We start from the raw sequence: 18,381 nt of genomic DNA, 5'->3' as shown, positions 1-18,381 counted from the left end.
GGCCTGTCTGGGGCTGTGAGAAAAGACTAATAACAATTCCATGGAGGGGGTAAAGCCAGAACTAAAATGCTGGGTTAGATATTTTGATTTCTATTCTAAAAGGAATAGAAAACTACTATAGGTTTTGACGCATTCGATAAGTTTATAGTAAGTAGAGAAACACATGGAAGAGAAGAAAAAAAGCTAGGGAGATGGCTGGAGTAATAATGTGAGTCATAATGCTGGAAGCTTGAAATAAATGGAAGATCTTGTTTATGAATTGGAAATAGCAAGTGATGAAGGTGTCAACAGGACTCCTAGTTTTCTGTCTTACACACTTGAAATGAAATCATTTCAGCACTTGTGTTCCCATATGTTTTTGTTTTATAGAGTTTCAATTTCTATCGCAATCTATTTTGATGAGCATAGTTTTCATTCTTTGATTACATTTTTAATATCATTTAACTTAGCTGATGCAAATTTGATTTACATTCTTAAGACTATATGGTATTTTCATTATTTTAAAGAATATTTCCTCTGACAGTGATATTTTGGCACTTCAGTTTACAAACAACCAGCAAATTAACAGTTTGATATGTCTGTTTTTGAGTAACAGCTAACCAACAGCAGCTGAATTTCCAACATTGTATTACATCACAACAGTGTTGAAGTAAACTAACAATTAGCCTTTTAAACAGAAAACATGATAATTTATTTCGCCATGCTCATAAAATAGTATACTGTAAACAACCTTTAGTGACAGAAATAGTTATCAGTTCATTAATCAGATCACACTGAAGACCAAAACTGGTAGAAGAGAGCAAAGCATTGTTGATTATACTATGTTGATGCTAAAAGGAACTTTCAGAGACTCTGTTATGAATGCATACTATTTTATAAATGACACAATCAGACGAAACAAAGAAATAAATATAGTTGAGGTTAGAGGAATTAACCTCAGGACTATTTAGGGATTGTGTCAGTTCAGTTGTTTTTAAACCCTGACCACATATTAGAATCATCCGAAGGAGCTCTTGAAACATACTAATGGTGAACTCTCATTACGGAACAATCAAACTGGAATTGTAGTGAGATGGACACAGAGTATTTTTTGAGGTTCCCTAAATGCTTTTAATGTGCAGATTGAGAAATGCTCTCTACTGTTACAACCAAATTAGTTCACATATTTAAGTGCTTGCATCGTTTTTGCACTTCATTTTCCTTTGTCTCATAGTAGGAATAATGCTTTCATATGTTTGGTTATTTTTAAATATTAAACTTCTTTTGAGAACTAAATATTGCTACAGGGAACATATTCACAATGATGAAATAGCAAAAGTATTTTTGAGGGAAAATGGAAGGAATAATAGCAAGTCAAATTGCTCATGGATAAATCAGCTTTGAGCAAATATAGTCAACTTTATGAATGGCAGTAAAATAAATATATGTTTTAGAAAATGGGTGGTGTAATACAAAGTTAAAATTACTCATGGATAACTTAGCAGAAAGTAATTATCTTCAAAACAATGTATGCATATTTAATCATTATTCCTTCCTGAATTACTGGACAGAACTTACTGAATATAGCTAATTATAACAAAAATTAAAATTATGTGACCCCTACATCTGAGAATCTAAATGACTTGGGCTTTCCAATGGAAAAGAAGCAGTGTGGCAATGCACAGCCTGAATGAATGTTTAAGTAAAACACTTAAACTCATTTTGAATTTCAATATGAAGATTCAGCAGTGAAACTTCTCAAGTTTTCAAAACAGAATAGAAGTTAAAATAAATGAAAAAATATGTAAATAGAATTATACATTTTATGTGTTGTAGAATTCCTTCTTATTTCTTTTGATAATTGCCATTAAGATCTTCTTTTACTTTTTCCTCATGAAATATAAAATGTAATTGAAGAGGAACTTTAAAATCATGCTGGTAATTTTGCATGGGGTGCATTAATTTTACCAGCAGGAAAATTATTTTAATTAAGGGATTTTTCTAACAACTAAATGAAGTGTCTTACACGCCCAATCAATTCTTGCCAATATGATTGCTCTACAGAAAAGGGATGGTAATTAATTAGAAGAAACCCCTTCAAGGACAATTGGTTGACAATGTACATCTTGAGAAAGAGCTGACATGCACTGTTTCTTTTCAATGTCATCATCTATGTAGGTTTGAGGAAAGGAGCTACTGACAGAGTGGATAAAGAGTTGAGAAGTGAAGTAAGACAATATGAATCATGCTTAAGAAAAGATAAAATCTTAGATAAAAAAAGAAAATAAGACATAGAAATTCTTTTAAATCTCTTTCTTCTTGAAGCATGTCGTTATTTCAGTTTGCTTATCCAAGTTAAACATAGAGTTAAAACACTTAACATGTACTAGTGAACTTTTTTTCTAAATAAATAGTGATTGTTGCATTTGTGAGTTGATATTGCAAACAAATATTTACTTTGAAAGTTTTATTATTCCTTTATAAAGTAATGGATCTTCTGGTAGAAGACCTTCCGGAATATTAATTATAATCTATGTATTATACGTTACTTCTTAAATTTTAAACGATTTTTGTGAAAATAGGAAATGCTATATCAACAAAGAAATCTTTATCAAAATCTATTTTTCTTAGTATATTGTTCTACCTTCAAGTCTTCTTTTGTCAAATGCCTGCTATTTATATATTTATTAAGTATTTTAGGGACCTTAGTTTTAATCTTTAGTTGAAGACTTTTTAAAAATCTGAGTATTAAAAAAAGTGGTTTAGTACTTTTCATTCATATCACTTACAGTAAGTTTTTAAAGCATTTTTACGTGCTTTGAAAGAGAATTCTCTTAATTAAATTGCTAATTAGAAATAAACAACTTTAATAAACAGAACAAAGCTAATTAAATCATAAGAAAATATTTCTTACAAACAAGAGTTAAAATGTTAAAATGCATTGGACTAAAATTAACAAAAATATGCAACTTCTACATAGAGAAAACTTTAGATATTGCTGTAGTATAGGTGCATGCATACATAATCTGAAAGAAAATTCTAAAGATATATTACACTGTAGATACGATTATTCTTAATAGTTTTTTCTTTCAACCTTTGTACTAATTATATTAGTGATTTACACACTACCATACAGTATTTGAGTATTTTGAATTTTACAATGTGTTTACTTTTGCCAGTGAGTTTTATAATTTCAGAAGTGTTCTTACCACGAACATGATAACTATATGAGGTAATGCATACGTTAATTAGCTAGATTTGGTCATTCTGCAATGTGTATATACTTCAAAATATCATGTTGTATATCATACATACATAATCATAACCTTATGTATGATACATACAGTTTCATCTGTAAATTTAAAATAATAATAATAATCTTCCCCCTGAAAAACTTATATTATACTGGAGATACAACTTTTAAACATTTCAACTCTTCATATTATTTTATAGGTTTATTGAGACTTTAATAAAATAATGGTGTTATCTTTGTGTTCTATGAAATTGACATCTTATTTCTTAATGTTCACATGGAATAAAAGACAAATAAAGCTAAGTGTACTCTGCAAAAGTGCATCGTTTGGACAAGTGGTGTATAGAATGAGCTCTGCCATATATTAAAGTAGATTACATAGCTTTATTAATGAAAAGCATAGCACCACTGCATTGGTAGTCAACAAATATGACAAAATACAAAGTATCAAAATGAATCCAAGACATGAAAAAATATATAACATATAATAAAACTGCCATCTCAGATTATTAGAATAAGTAGGGACTATTTAATAATTAACATGGAACAACTGGATAGCCATCTGAAGAAAAATTCGACTTGTGTATACCTTTAAACATTCTCTGGATTAAACTGAAATAGATAAAAGTTTTAATACATAAAAAAGAAAGTATAAAAATGTTAGAGAATGTTGGAGAAATGCTTTGTAAATTTGGATGGGGGAAGAATGAAACTAAACCCCTATCTCTCACCATATACAAAAAGCAAATCAAAATGGATTAAAGACTTGCATCTAAGACTTCAAACTATGAAACTACTAAAAGAAAACATTGGGGAAACTATCCAGCATATTGGACTGGGCAAAGATTTCTTGAGTAATACCCCACAAGCACTAGTAATCAAACAAAAAATAGACAAAGGAGCTCACACCAAGTTAAAATGCTTCTGTAGAAGAAAGGAAACAACAAAGACAAAACTCACAGAATGGTATATCATATTTGCAAACTATCTATCTGACAAGGGATTAATAACGTGAATACAAAAGGAGCTCAAACAACTCTACAGGAATAAAATAATAATATGATTTTTAGAAATGGGAAAAAAGATCTAAATAGGTGTTGCTCAAAAGAAGATATGCAAATAGCAAACAGACATATGAAAATGTGCTCAACATTATTGGTCATCAGATAAATGCAAATCAAAACTAAAATGAGATGTCATCTCACCCTAGTGCAAAGGACAGGCAATAACAAATGCTAGCAGGAATGTATAGAAAAGGGAACCCTTGTACACTGTTGGTGGAAATGTAAATTAGTACAATCACTGTGGAGAATAGTTTGGAGGTTCCTAAAAAATACTAAAAATAGAACTGCCATATGATCCAGCAATCCCACTGCTAGGTATATACTCAAATGAAAGGGGGTAAGTATATTGAAGAGATATCTGCACTTCCATGTTTACTTCAGCATTGTTCACAATAGCCAAGATTTTGAAGCAACCTGGGTGTCCATCAACAGATGAATGAGTAAGGGAAATATGGTATATTTACTCAATGGAATACTATTCAGCTATATAAAAAAATGAGATCCTGTCATTTGCAACAACATGGATGGAACTAGAGGTCATTATGTTAAGTGAAATAAGCCAGGCACTGAAAGACAAATTCACATGTTCTCACGTATTTGTAGGAGCTTAAAATTAAAACAATGGAACTCATACAGATAGAGAGTAGAATGATGGTTACCAGAGGTTTGGAAGGATAGTGAGGTGGATGGAAGTGGGGATAGATAATGGGTACAAAAATATAATTAGATATAATTAATAAGATCTAGTATCTGATAGAACCACAGGGTGACTACAGGCAACAATAATTTACTGTACATTTTTAAGTAATTAAAAATATAATTGGATTATCTGTAACACAAAGAAAGGATAAATGCTTGAAGTGATGGATACACTATCTTCCCTGAGGTGATTGCTATGCATTATGTGCCTGTAGCAAAATATCTCATGTAACCCATAAATATATACACCTAGTATTTACCCACAAAAACTCAAAGAGAAAAACAAAAAAAATGGATGGGGAAGATGTTTATAGTTAATACTAAAAATGTTGATGTCAGAAAGAAAAGACTGGTGAATTTTACTACAAGACAAGTAAAAGTATCTGCTTATGAAAGACGTAAAAATCAAAATGCAAAAGAAACACTGCAGAAACATTTTACTTCACAAAAGATAGATTAGGATCAAGAATATATCAATAACTTAGAAATTAAGAAGCAAAAACTGAAAAGCCTGACAGGTAAGTCAGTAATATAAACACACAGTTTACATACGAAGACACAGAGAGTATCCCTAAATATGTGGGGAAAATGCTAGGTTCCATTCATAATGCAATCAAAGCAAACTTAAAAAACACTGTAAGTATATAATTTTTCTCCTCTTAGCCTGGCAAAAATTTTAGAATTGGACAATTTAATGACTATCCATTGCTGGCAATAATGTAAAATCACTATAATATCTAAGTGGGATAGTTTTGCAATATCTTTCAATATTACAAATTCTATACCATTTGACCTAACCTTCTGATCATTGAGAATACATCCACATGCTAAATAATATAGGTGTAATTTTATAACTGGTATCATTGGTTATTAAGAAAAAGAATAAACATAAATATGGAAATGAATGTAGAACTCATCTAGGACTGAGATACATGATAAGGTCAAAGAAAGGCATGCAACAGTGTAGAATCATGTGTATAGTAGACAACTTTGTGATTTTTTATGTGTAATTTGTGTTTATTTCTGTGGAACACTTTTCCACGTTTTTTGCTCAGTGTTCTGAAATTTCACAATGTTGAGACTTTTACATAGTATGTTCTTGTTGTCTCTTGTTAAACTCTTCTATTTGGAAGCATGGGTCTTTCCATTTTTAGGTAGTTTCTGTATTTTTTCCCCTAAAAAGTCCTTTTTCCTGTTTTTTTCTGTAGCCCCAATTCCAAAAATTGGGTATCACATCTCCTAAATTGATCCTCTCGTTTTCTCATAATTTCTTTTCTCTTTCCTATTTCTTTTCAAATTGTTTTATTTTCTACTCCATTCCCCCAGTTGAATATCTCAAAATGAGTTTGAATTTTTAATTTGTTTTACTATATTTGTAATAATCTAGGGCAGTTTTCCATCCTTTAAATTATACACATTTCTGACTTTTTTTTCAATAAGGGTAAAATGGCTTTTCTTCTCTCTCTAAAAATGTTATAGTTTTGTTTGTTTTAATTTTCTTCTTTTTTGCCTAGTGTCTCAGTTTTCTGTAAATACTGTTTATGAAGATTTGTTCTCTCTCGTTTGGAGTCTTTCTGCCAAATGTGGGGTGATCATATTTAACGGTGAGGAACTAAGAAGGCTGACTGGAAACTGACCATACAAGGATGGGCCATGATGACTGGAGCTCTATGACAGGGTTGCAGGATGGCAACTAGGCTTTCGCTAGGGGACCCTCAAGGAGCTTGGTATCCTTAAGGCAAGAGCCCCTGAGATTCTTTAACTCCTGAAAATAAACCTCGGAAATTGTTTGTTTGTAAAGCTGAGTGAGGAGTTAGAATAATAATCTGGATCACTGAGTTGGGAGAGAGACTCTCAGTGTCAACTAATCTTGTTTCCAGAGCCCACCTTAGTATCAGATTCTCAGATGCTTTTTAAACCCAGAGCATCTCAGTATTTCTGCTAGGCCAATTTTTTTTTTGTAATTATGTCCCCTCATTTGTGTTTTGGCTGTAGCCTTTCTGCTAATTTAGTCAGTGTATCATTTTTTTTCGTCTTCTCACTCTTTTTTGTGGGTTAAAACGTTTGTTTTATTTATTTTTTTAATTATCTCTTTTTTTGCGGTCTTGGGAGGCAGAGGGAAAAAGTTAAGAGTTAAATCCAAATGTTTAGTCAGATATATCATTATGAAAAACTTTATGCTAATAAACTGGACAATTTAAATGAAATGGATAAATTTCTAAAAAAATACTAGTTGGAAAAACTGAGCAAATCATAAATTTCAACTCTAAATAATCCTACAATTTCTTAAATAACTGAATAAAATAGTTTTAAAAATCATCCCACAAAAGCATACTTGAAATATATGGCCTTCTATTAAAGTTCTCCAAATTTTCAATAAAGTATTCATTCTAATACTATATAAATTTGCACAAAAACACAGAGGGAGGAACACATATCAATTAATTATATGGAGCTAACATAATCTTGTTTGAGTTAATTACTCTCAGAATGTTACAAGTAGAATTTTTATTGACCTATCATTAAATTTACTGATCTTTTCTTCTCTTGTGTTTGATCTTCTGATAATCTCATCCATTAATTGTTTTATTAACATAGCCGTAATTTTCTGTAATCTTAAATTTATAGACAGTCAAATTACATACATATGATTGAAGAGATTTGGGATATTGTGCTTGGTTCCTAGCTCCTTCTTTTTTTCCAGTAATATGTGAGATTTCTTGGTGAGATATTCACATGGTAGGGAGACGTCAGTTTATGAATAATTTCTAATTTACAAATCAGTTGTAAAATGCATAGCTTACATTGTATTTTCCATGAAATGATGCCTTGCGAGTCCCTGTAGTTTAGATTTGTTTACTATAAGCAATCCAAAGCCAGAGATATTTTGCTAAAAGATTCTTTAGATAAATACTGTCCTCTGACAAATATTTTTTGTTTATTTACTAGGAGATGTAGTCATGTTTACAAAAAGATTGGATCAGGTCTTCTATGTTCATTACCGCTATTAATGACCAATAACGGGTTCTCAGCCCAGTTTAATTAACTCCTTTTTCCCTTCAATTCTGAGATTTACCGTTTTTTTTGTTTGGTTTTTCCTACAATTTCAAAATCTCTCATTCCCTAATTCCTTATCTAATTATCTATTTTATTCATCTTTTTCTGTTGATTTTTCAGAAAATTTAATAGAATCATTTTAAAGCCCTTGTCTGAGAATTCTAGGTCTGAGCCTTAAAATTTTAGTTTTCCTCTTGAATATAGGTCACATTGTCTTAAATATAGGTCCCTTCTTTCTTCTGCTCTTTTGCAATCTCTGCTTTTATTTTTGTTATAGGACAGTGTTCTTTTTATGGTTCTACCATCCTTTCTTATAATTATTAATTACAGTTTAGTCAATATTTTATTATTTAAAAAAGTGAATTGGCCTGGGAGCTGTGTCTTCTTCTTGTTGTGATGCTGTATTTCTCAGTTCATGTTTAAAATGAGAATGTTGGTCTTTGAGGTCCCCTTCAAATTCAATAACATATACCTACAGGAACTTATTTTGTGGCAGATGTTGTCAAATTTATCTTTTCACGTAATTTGACCACAGTCCTTAATAATTCATTGTGAATTCAAGTTTGTAAGAGTTTATTTAATTTTTTATCTCTCTTTTTTTTTAAAGGATCTGAAGGTGAAAAGTGCCAAGGGGTTATTGATGCCTATTTCTTTCTGGCTGCAAACTGCACTGAAGATGCAATCTATGTGAACGATCCTGAAGATTATAATTCTTCATGTTGGTTCCCACGTGAAGGCACAAAAGAGGTAAGGTAAATTTATGTAGTTGCTTTTCATTTTTCTCTTTAGCTTGTAATTGTCTGATTTTTAGAAAGTTAGAAATGTTTAGGTTACAGATTCTTCAATATTCAAACTATGTAGTTTGCATAGTTTAAATATAACTTCGTAAACAAATTCCCAACAGCCTACTTGGAAATTTATATTTACTTCATACATTTATAATATGGGAAGGTAAAAATTTTGAAGAATCATTTTTTTCCTAGTCTTCTTGTGTTTTATTAATGTTATAATTTGTAGGCTGACTAAAGCCTCTCAAATACAGTTGTGATGATGCCACTTTTTTTGCTTACAGATCATAATGAAATGCATTTGTCTTTTGGATATGTTTAAATCTCTGAGAGATTTCTAATCTCTTACACAAGCAAGCTACTTAAAAAATAAAATAAATAAAAATAAATGAAAATAATTTCTAATCTCTAGGCTGTTCCATCACTAAAAATTGTGAGGCCTATGGCAAGAATAAAAGAGAGGCCCTCCTTTTATCCCCTCACCACTGTCTTATACAAATTAAGATTATATTTTTTAATATGTAACAATAATTAAGAAAAATTTGAGAATCTTCATTTTAAACAACTCAGGAACAGAAACTTTTTGTTAAAATGATTCAAGAATTTTCCAAAAAGAGAATTAACAAAGTATTTGTAACCTATCTTGTCTTGATACATCCTAATTTGGTCATTTTAAGAAAGTCACATTTTAATTCTGCGTATTGTATACTTTTCAGTAAAGACTTGTAAGCCCTTTTCTTTATTAATATATCAATTTATATTGAGTCAACCTTGTAAAAACTGATGCAAGTCACTATTGCCTTCAATTTTGCCATCTAGAGGCATTACAACTACAGGCAAAAAGACTTCAAATACCACAGAACATCTGAAAGTATGCCCTCAAATATATTTTGATATGTTTACAAGTCATAAATACATGAAGTAAGCTTAATACATTCTTACATATATATATATATTTAGCCAATCACATATATATCACTATATGTATGATTACATTACAGCTTTATCTTTAAGACTTTTAGCTTTATCAGTATATTAAAAATAGTTACATATTATAATACACTTAATAATTCAGTAACTATAAACCTTTGTTAGGAACAAGCAAATCGTATTTGTTGTTTTGTTTATGTATTTCTAGTTCTCAGTATCCTTTTATAATATAAATCACCAACTTTAATTAATTAGACAATTTCTTTAGACTCAAGAAAATACACAAATATAGCAATCTAAGATCATTTTGGCTATTTTATTACTTTATGATTACACATTTTATATAACTTTAACAACTTTTATCATAGACAAAATAAATATAAATACACATCCTTCAACTGTATTTGCACACCTTATTTCCATTCTATAAGGACAGAGGTAATTTAAATCTATATTTAGAGACTATGTTTTTATATTTTTCTTAATTAGGAATTGTTCAGGCATCCAAAATAATTGATTAATTTGATTAATTGTTCAGACATCCAAAATAATTTGATTAATTTGATTAAATATCTGTGTAAGTTCTTAATGTTGACTAAATATTTAGAAATTGCAAACTTACACAATCATGTTAAGTTCTTATGATTTGTAGTATCATCAATAAAACATTCTAATACATCAGTGTAGTAAAATTAGTAAGAATTCACAAGATTCAACCCTTTTAAATTATATCTGTTATTAAAATTTCAATTATGTCAATTTTAGATTTGTGTAATCAGACAATTTGAGGACATAATTATAGAATATTTCTCTTAAATTAAATCAGGCTAATTTATCTGAAGTGTCATTTATTTAAAAATTACATGAGTCCTTTTTAAATAAATAAACCTCTTTAAAATAAATAAATACATATGTCCTAATATAAATAAGCAAACCTCAGTATTTATGTATTTTGAAAAATCAAAACTTTAAGATTAAGCCAAAGCTCTGTGGAGCCCAGTTTTTTTTCTCAACTAAAAGACTAACAATATTACCCATACACATGAATGCTTTTCCTGATTTGTTAAAATTTTGGGAAGAGAAATCACGTAAATAAAGCACAGTTAATCATTTCCTTTCATTGTAAAATGTAGAATATCTGAAAAATCATCCTAGAATGGCAATATAGAATGTTATAAAAATATTTATGATCAATTAATTTCCATTTTTTCTAAGCAAAACAGAAAAGGAGAAAAAGTGAAAAATGAATAAATGAAGTTTATCTAGATTCTGGTAGATATAAAATTATGATTGCAAAGTTTGATTATCTCCCTTCTGCACAGCATTTGAGATGCTTAAATGCAGATAAACCTATTTTCAAACACACAAGAACAAATTATTATAGATAATTTAAACAACTCACATACTTGACAATTCCACAGAGCCATATAATTAAAAATCTAGTGCTTCTTAATCCCAGAAGCATGAAAATGAAAGAGGAGGTTTTGTATAATACACAGTAATCTCTCTATTAGACATACAGGGCAGAGAATCTCCTCATGAGGATTTTTCCCTTTTTGTTCTATTGGATCTGTCAAATAAACAATCTTGTTCATGTCAAAATTTCCCCAGAGTGGTCACTGCAATTTCACATTGTCCTTTGAGAAATTATGCCAGTTAGAGAGATATGTATACGGCTTACAATATGAGGGGAGGAATCTGTGGTGTCCAGGTATAAAAGACTGAGAAGAACCTGTGAAAACTTATGTCAGCAAGCATTTGTACAATATCATGTCTCCAGAAAATTCAAAAGATCAATCAATTTCAAATCAACTAAGAGTGTTTAGAAGATTTTTTAAAAGGTGACAATAAAAATGTTGCACAAAGGAACACCAGAGTGATGTGATCATCTGAACTCATCGCTTATTTAGAACACTTGAATGATGCACTTACAGAACCCACACTTTCCTCTCCCAGCTGACTTCCTCTTATAGACTCACCGGAAAAAGTGATGAAGACGGAGAGTTTTCCTATTTATATATATCTGAAATTTTTTTATTCTTAAGAAACAACAGAAACATAACATTTGTGAAGTTGATGAAAAAAATTGGAGTTTAGACTTGATACGGTACCTATGTCACTTTCACAGTTGGAGAGAATATCCAGCGGTCTCAGGGTAGTGCATTGGTTGCTATCCAGCCTTGAGAGTGAGGGCATTTTAATGAGATTTTGTGAAACTTTGGATTTATTCACTTTTTACCCTCCAAAAGACCACCAGGCAATTCTGCTGATGGAGAAAAACTAATTATTTTAGACGTCTTTCAATAAGGGAAAACAACACCTTAGTAGAGTCTTCGTAGTGCATTAGATGGGAGAAGTTGTGGAAAGTTATTTATTTGGTGTAGAGCCTTGAGTCAGTTGTAGAGGGTATTTAGCGGGGATTGGTTAGAGTTTATGAAGGAAAGCTTCGTATTGGTGGCACAATATACTGAGAATCTTTAAAGTGAATCTTGATGTGCAAACTGTTAGTCTTTGTAAATAACTTATTTTAGTTGGTTCACAGTCTTATGTTCCAGAAGCAAGTATTTCATGGAGTAAATAGTAAGTTAGTCTTGCTTTTTCTCAGTATTTTGAAACGCATGATGGAAAATTAGGTTTATTTTAGTTTTCATCATCAAAGACAGAAATTCCAAGAGTGTTCTTTTATTTTTTTTGTATTAAAATGTGTTCCTTCTCTGAGTGAGGTCCTTTTAAATGCAAATGCTTCTGGAATGGAAACACATAATTATAAATAAGTTTATCTGTTTTCTACACCCCTGCTACAAAAATGTTATAAAATTATATATTATTATGAATTACTGGGAAGGGAAGGTGAATTTCAAGCAAAGTAGAAGAGTCCATGGAGCACTAAAATTTGGGATGTGAAAGGTTTTTACCAAGTTTATTTTATTTCAGAATTTATGACTAGGTCTTAATCCAGTATAAATTTGAACTTTAATTCATCCAGATATGATTTTTAAAATCTGTTTCCTTTTAGTTAGCTAAATATATAGCCAAAACAACCTTCCTCTTTCCCTCACCTTTACTAAACTTCAGACAGGTTCTTATTGCCTACAGGCCCCTGCGCTCTTTTTTTTTCTTATAGGATGTACTTTAAAAATTTTTCAGTTGTAAATTATCTGCCTTTTTGAAATGTATGTAAATCTTCTTCCAACTTCTTGCCAGTTTAAGGATGCACGGGATGTCTGTATCAAGGACCTTGGAACCATGTCTCTGAAATGTAAACATCAAAGAAAATAGTACTCTTACTTCCCTGTGTACTCTACAGAAGGCCTACTCACAGAGCAAAATCCTTGCAAACTCAGTAATAACTCAATCTGCTTGACACATTGACATTGATCAAACTCTTCTCTAGTGACATCAAGTATAACAGTCTTCCCTCTTAACTGCAGGGATACTTTCCAAGACCCCAGTGTATGCCTGAAACTGTGAATAGTATCAAACCCTATATTTATTGTATTTTTTCTATACATACATACCTATGATGAAGTTTAATTTATAAATCAGGCACAAAAAGAGTTTAACAACAACTACTAATAAAAATAGAACAATTATAACAGTATACTATAATAAAAGTTATGTGACTATGGTCTCTCTTTTTCAAGATATCTTACTAAACTGTACTAACATATTTTTGAACCATGGTAACTGAAAGCATGGAAAGTGAAACCAACAATAAGGGAGGACTGCTGTTATTTTTTATTAGTTCAAGTTCGCAATTAAAATCTCTCCTGCTTTCTATTTTTGGAGAATTGAGTTTAGTTTCCGTCCCCTATTTCAATAGTTTTTAATAAAATTTAATTACCTATCTAACTTTGGTGCAATTTTTACCTTGACAGATATTATTTTAAGGATCCAGCTTTCTACATATCATGATTAAGTAAAGTCACTTTCACCTCTGAAGTCACTTTATTTATCTATTTAATAACAAGGGTCAAAATGACAAAATAAAGGGCATATATTAGATCTTACTGAATTTTTTCCCACAGAGTCCTTTGCCAAGTGACCATATGTACTAATATAACGTGGATATGACAAAATTATTTCTAGAAAATTACACAATATTCCCTGAAATGATAGCTGGCATTATTTAACTAGAGTTGTTTTATTTACCTATGCAGAACATTGTCTGTAAGTATGTTATAAATATCCTTCAGGAAGGTTAATTTCTCTGCAGATGAAGTGATTTTGGTGTAATAATATTGTGTTATGTATATACATTACTAGTAATGAATTATCAAAAAGGGAATTTCCAGCTGTTTGTTTTACTTCTGTTTCCTTTGGGAAGAAAAGATCTTCCACTGTCCAAAATCATGATTTTATTGCATTCCTTCATCAAGTAAACATTTTAAAATATCTAGAATAAAACTTCTAATTTAACTTGTGTGTATTTTGTAATATTGGGGTTTTTGGGCAATCAAAGTTTAATAATTAATTATATATTTTATGTACATAATATATATACAGTTGATCTGTGAAATACAGGAGTTAGGGTTGCCGACCCCTATTCAGTCCAAAATTGCTTAACACGTTTGATGTAACGTTTTGATAGAATGTTTGATAGAATTTTTTGTGTAAAATTTTTAAAGATTAATGGACTCCTTTAAGCAGATCTTTGCTTCTCTGTATACACAAAGTTGAGAAATCTTTCCTCTGCTTTACAAGGCAGATTCAAGTTTCTATATGTCTACTGATATAATTTACTCTCTTGCTAATTTTTCTGAGAGACTTCTTATCTGTAAATTTAATTATAGAAAACCAAAATTCTAGTAGATGTCTAGACTACCTGAACAGATGAGAAATCATGTTGAAATCCAAAATTATTTTTTAGTCCCAGAAATTACTTGCAATAGTTTTTAGATATAGTACATAACTGCAGCATAAAATAATTCACCATCTTTCCCATTTAATAAAAGTGTCTCAACCAGAGCATTAGATGTAATTTAGGTGTTCGTATCACATCCCTTACACAAAATGTTATGTGGTTTTTGAGGTATAGCCAAGAGAAAAACTCATTATTCAACTTTTTAGTTCTTTCAGATTTTCTTAAATACCAGTAATAATTATTTTGAAAATAAAAGGGAAAGCACATAGTTATATGAAATAAGTCTGTCCTATTCCAAATTCTATACTAATATTCCTTGTTAAACTATTGCTCTCTTTCAAGATTTAATTATGTATTATTTTGTAATATAGATATATAATAATTAAAAATACAATGGGCAATTTGAAGTTTTGGTGTTTCATATTTTCTAATTATATTTAAGGTGCAGAAATAATACATTAGGCATTTTTCCATAAAGAATATTTTAAAAATTAACAAATTTTGAATAAGGTTTATAAGCTAGAAAATATAGCTTTATAGCCAAATCAACTTTCTAACTTTGGTAATTTTTCTGAGGTAACAAAAGAGAATATTCTCATTTTTTTAAAGAAAAACACAGTAAGTTATAATGTTCAATATAGTCTCAAATCTCAGAAAGCTAAACTACCTGTAGATATAGAGATAGAGATAGATAGAAAAATAAAGTAGTGTCATAAAATGCTGGAATTTCTTGCTTCTTATATGAGTGTTTATTAAATTTGTAAGCCAGTTATAATAGTGCTCCTTTAATTGAAAAAATCTTTACCACTAATATCCTCTGGATATAGAAAATCATTACATACTCAAACAGAAGTGAAAGCCTTTGTGAATTACAAACACATAGACACACAGACACAGAGAAAACTTATAGCTTCAATTGTAATATTTTAGACTTGGGGCAAGTGTAAATAACACTTTATTATCCGTTCATGTCAAAGAACTATTCTACTTCCTAGTAGATTTGACTTTCTTACTTGTTTTGAGCTCTATGTAGAAAGTGAAAAGACAGATTCTCATTTGATTCTAATTCAACGAGAGTGAATCTCTATGAAACATTCATCTATTTAGATACCAATAAAGGATCAGACCATGAAACTAAATTCCTAATCTTTGTTGCTACAGGTGGAAAATAACTTGTTGGCTATGAACCAAAACCAAAAAGAAAATGTGAAAATATGCAGAGAAATGTTTTTAAAGATAGTAAAGTTTTATTGTCATTTGAATTTACTTGTAGAAATTAGGAATATATGTATATGTAAATATATAAATATATACCTGTGCTTAAGCACTCCATAAGAAGTGCATTTCTCTTCCGACAGTTTACCTAACCATCAGGTGAATCCATTGGGCATATCTGTGGAAGATTTTTAAAGCTGTTAAAAATATAAATATAATTTTCAATAAAACATGGCATCATAACTTTATGAAAATATTAAACAAACGTGTGAAAGATGTTATTTAATTTACTTTTAATAAGGAATCCAGTAAAGCTTTACTATCAGTTTAAAGGAGAAAACAAGTAAACCACTGAAGGATAAAAACTATTTAGCAAAACCACAAATAGATTTTCCATGGATCTGTCTATCAATACAATGCTATTTCCATCACATCAGTTAACATTTAAAAAATGTCTATAAAAATTTGGTTAAAATAAAATGGAATTTTAAAAAATGTGTAATAAATGTACATATATTCAGTACTTATATATACATACATATATATACACATACATATATATTTTTGTCACAATTTGAGTATAAACAATTTGACTATTAAAAATGATTTTGACATAAATCAAAACTGATTTTTTTAATCTTTGCTAAAGAAACATATTATTTCAACAAATAAATGAAAGCTTGAAATTCAAACTTTGAAATGATTGTGTCATCCAAAAGACTACCAGGAAGACTAAATAGTAGAAAGAAGAGTTTATTTGTGATATCCGTTTGCTAACTGGGTGTATTAGTCCATTCTCACACTGCTATAAAGAACTACCTGAGACTGGGTGATTTATAAAGAAAAGAGGTTTAATTGACACACAGTTCCACAGGCTCTACAGGAGGCATGGCTGGGAGGCCTGAGAAAACTTACAATCATGGCAGAAAGTGAAGGGGAAGCAAGCATGGTCTTCACATGGCAGCAGGAGAGAGAGTAAAAGGAGAGGTGTTATATACTTTTACACAACCAGATCTCAGGAGAACTCACTCAGTATCAGGAGAACAGCAAGGGGGAAACTGCCCCCATGATTTAATCATCTCCCACCGGGCCCCACCTCCAACAGTCAGAATCACAATTCAACATGAGATTTGGCTGAAGAAACAGAGCCAAATAATATAACTGGGAAAACTTCATCTCCGATGTGGACCCAAGGTGCTCTCTTAGAAGTGGTAAAGGGCAGGGTGATTTTTGTGCCTCATAAGGTCTGTGTTCAAAATAGAGTCAGACATATTCAGCAAGTTTGTGGGGAAAGCAATATATATTTATGGGGGACAGTCAAGCACATGTTCAATGAGTAAACATATATGTAACATATATCCCATGTTCTCTTTGAAGCAGGGCTTTAGCTTTAAAATGAGGTAGAATTTGGCAGTTCACATAAAAAAAGTGAACTATAGGACACAAAGACAGTTTATGTCTTGTCTGTATAAACTGCCTGAAACTGGTTTGAGGCCTACAATTGCTTATCAGAAAAGTGTTTTGTAAGGCGATTCTCTGTCTGATAAGGGTTATGGTGGCCTTGGTTGTAAATCAGAGTTAGAAATGAAACGACAATTTGACTGATAGCTCCTATTAGGGAGTTTAGCAAGGGTGTGGTTTTTCTGGTAGCTCTAGAAATTTAGGGAATTGCTGTGCCAGCCAAGCTTTGAACCCTTGTCCTACAGTTACCTTCTGTTTCCTTAACCCTAGGTTTCATCTTAGTAGACAGAGAGGCATCTATTGTGGTGTCTCAGGTCACAATTGTAATATTGTAGTAAGTGATGGGAATTTATAACATTTTTACTTCTTTTGTTGCTATAGATTTGTGCAAATGGATGCAGTTGTTTGAGTGAAGAAGACAGTCAGGAATATCTGTATCTATGTTTTCTCAGATGGGCTGGCAACATGTATCTGGAAAATACAACTGATGATCAAGAAAATGAGTGTCAACATGAAGCTATTTGTAAAGATGAAATTAATAGACCCAGGTATTTATGTATCATTTGAGCAGATAATATCACATATCAAAAAGTTATAATTAAATTGATAGTCATAATTGAACTGTTTCATGGTAACAATCTTTTTGTGGATTAAAATGATTGGAATTTCCACAACAAACACTTACATATACATATATAGTTATTATATATTATGTTACATAATACATGTTATGTATAACAATTCTAGCACAATAAAAGAAGGGAAGAAGGAATAGATCTGTATAGAAATAACTTTTCTATATCATTGTAGAATTAAGTTAGCATAAATCTGTGGCAAATTCTGCTAAGTTAAGATGGGTACGATTAGCTCCAAAGCAACTACAAACAACAACAACAACAACAAAACAAAAACTCATATGCTTTAGTAAAATTAGCATTAACAAAATTAAAATGTTGTCCTCAGGGTCTGGCACAGTGACTTAAGCCTGTAATCTCAGTGTTTTGGGAGGCCAGGGCAAGATAATAGCTTGAGGCCAGGAGTTTGAGACCAGCCTGGGCAACATAGTGATAA

At 30.7% G+C, this 18,381-nt stretch overlaps 1 protein-coding gene across 1 annotated transcript in view; it reads left to right on the top strand.

Moving 5' to 3' along the window:
* The window catches only part of LOC134739729 (protein eyes shut homolog), a 351,486-nt gene extending 333,609 nt beyond the window's left edge, over positions 1-17,877 (top strand). Inside the window, exons 11-12 of the mRNA XM_063666301.1 lie at positions 8,660-8,799; positions 17,692-17,877. Coding sequence (XP_063522371.1) covers positions 8,660-8,799; positions 17,692-17,877 — 326 coding nt within the window. The remainder of the gene's footprint in view (positions 1-8,659; positions 8,800-17,691) is intronic.
* The last annotated feature ends 504 nt before the right edge of the window (positions 17,878-18,381 follow it).

This window comes from Pongo pygmaeus, chromosome 5 (genome assembly GCF_028885625.2).
Source record: "Pongo pygmaeus isolate AG05252 chromosome 5, NHGRI_mPonPyg2-v2.0_pri, whole genome shotgun sequence".
Taxonomy (NCBI): Eukaryota; Metazoa; Chordata; class Mammalia; order Primates; family Hominidae; genus Pongo; species Pongo pygmaeus.
This window is presented reverse-complemented; position numbering and strand designations above follow the sequence as displayed.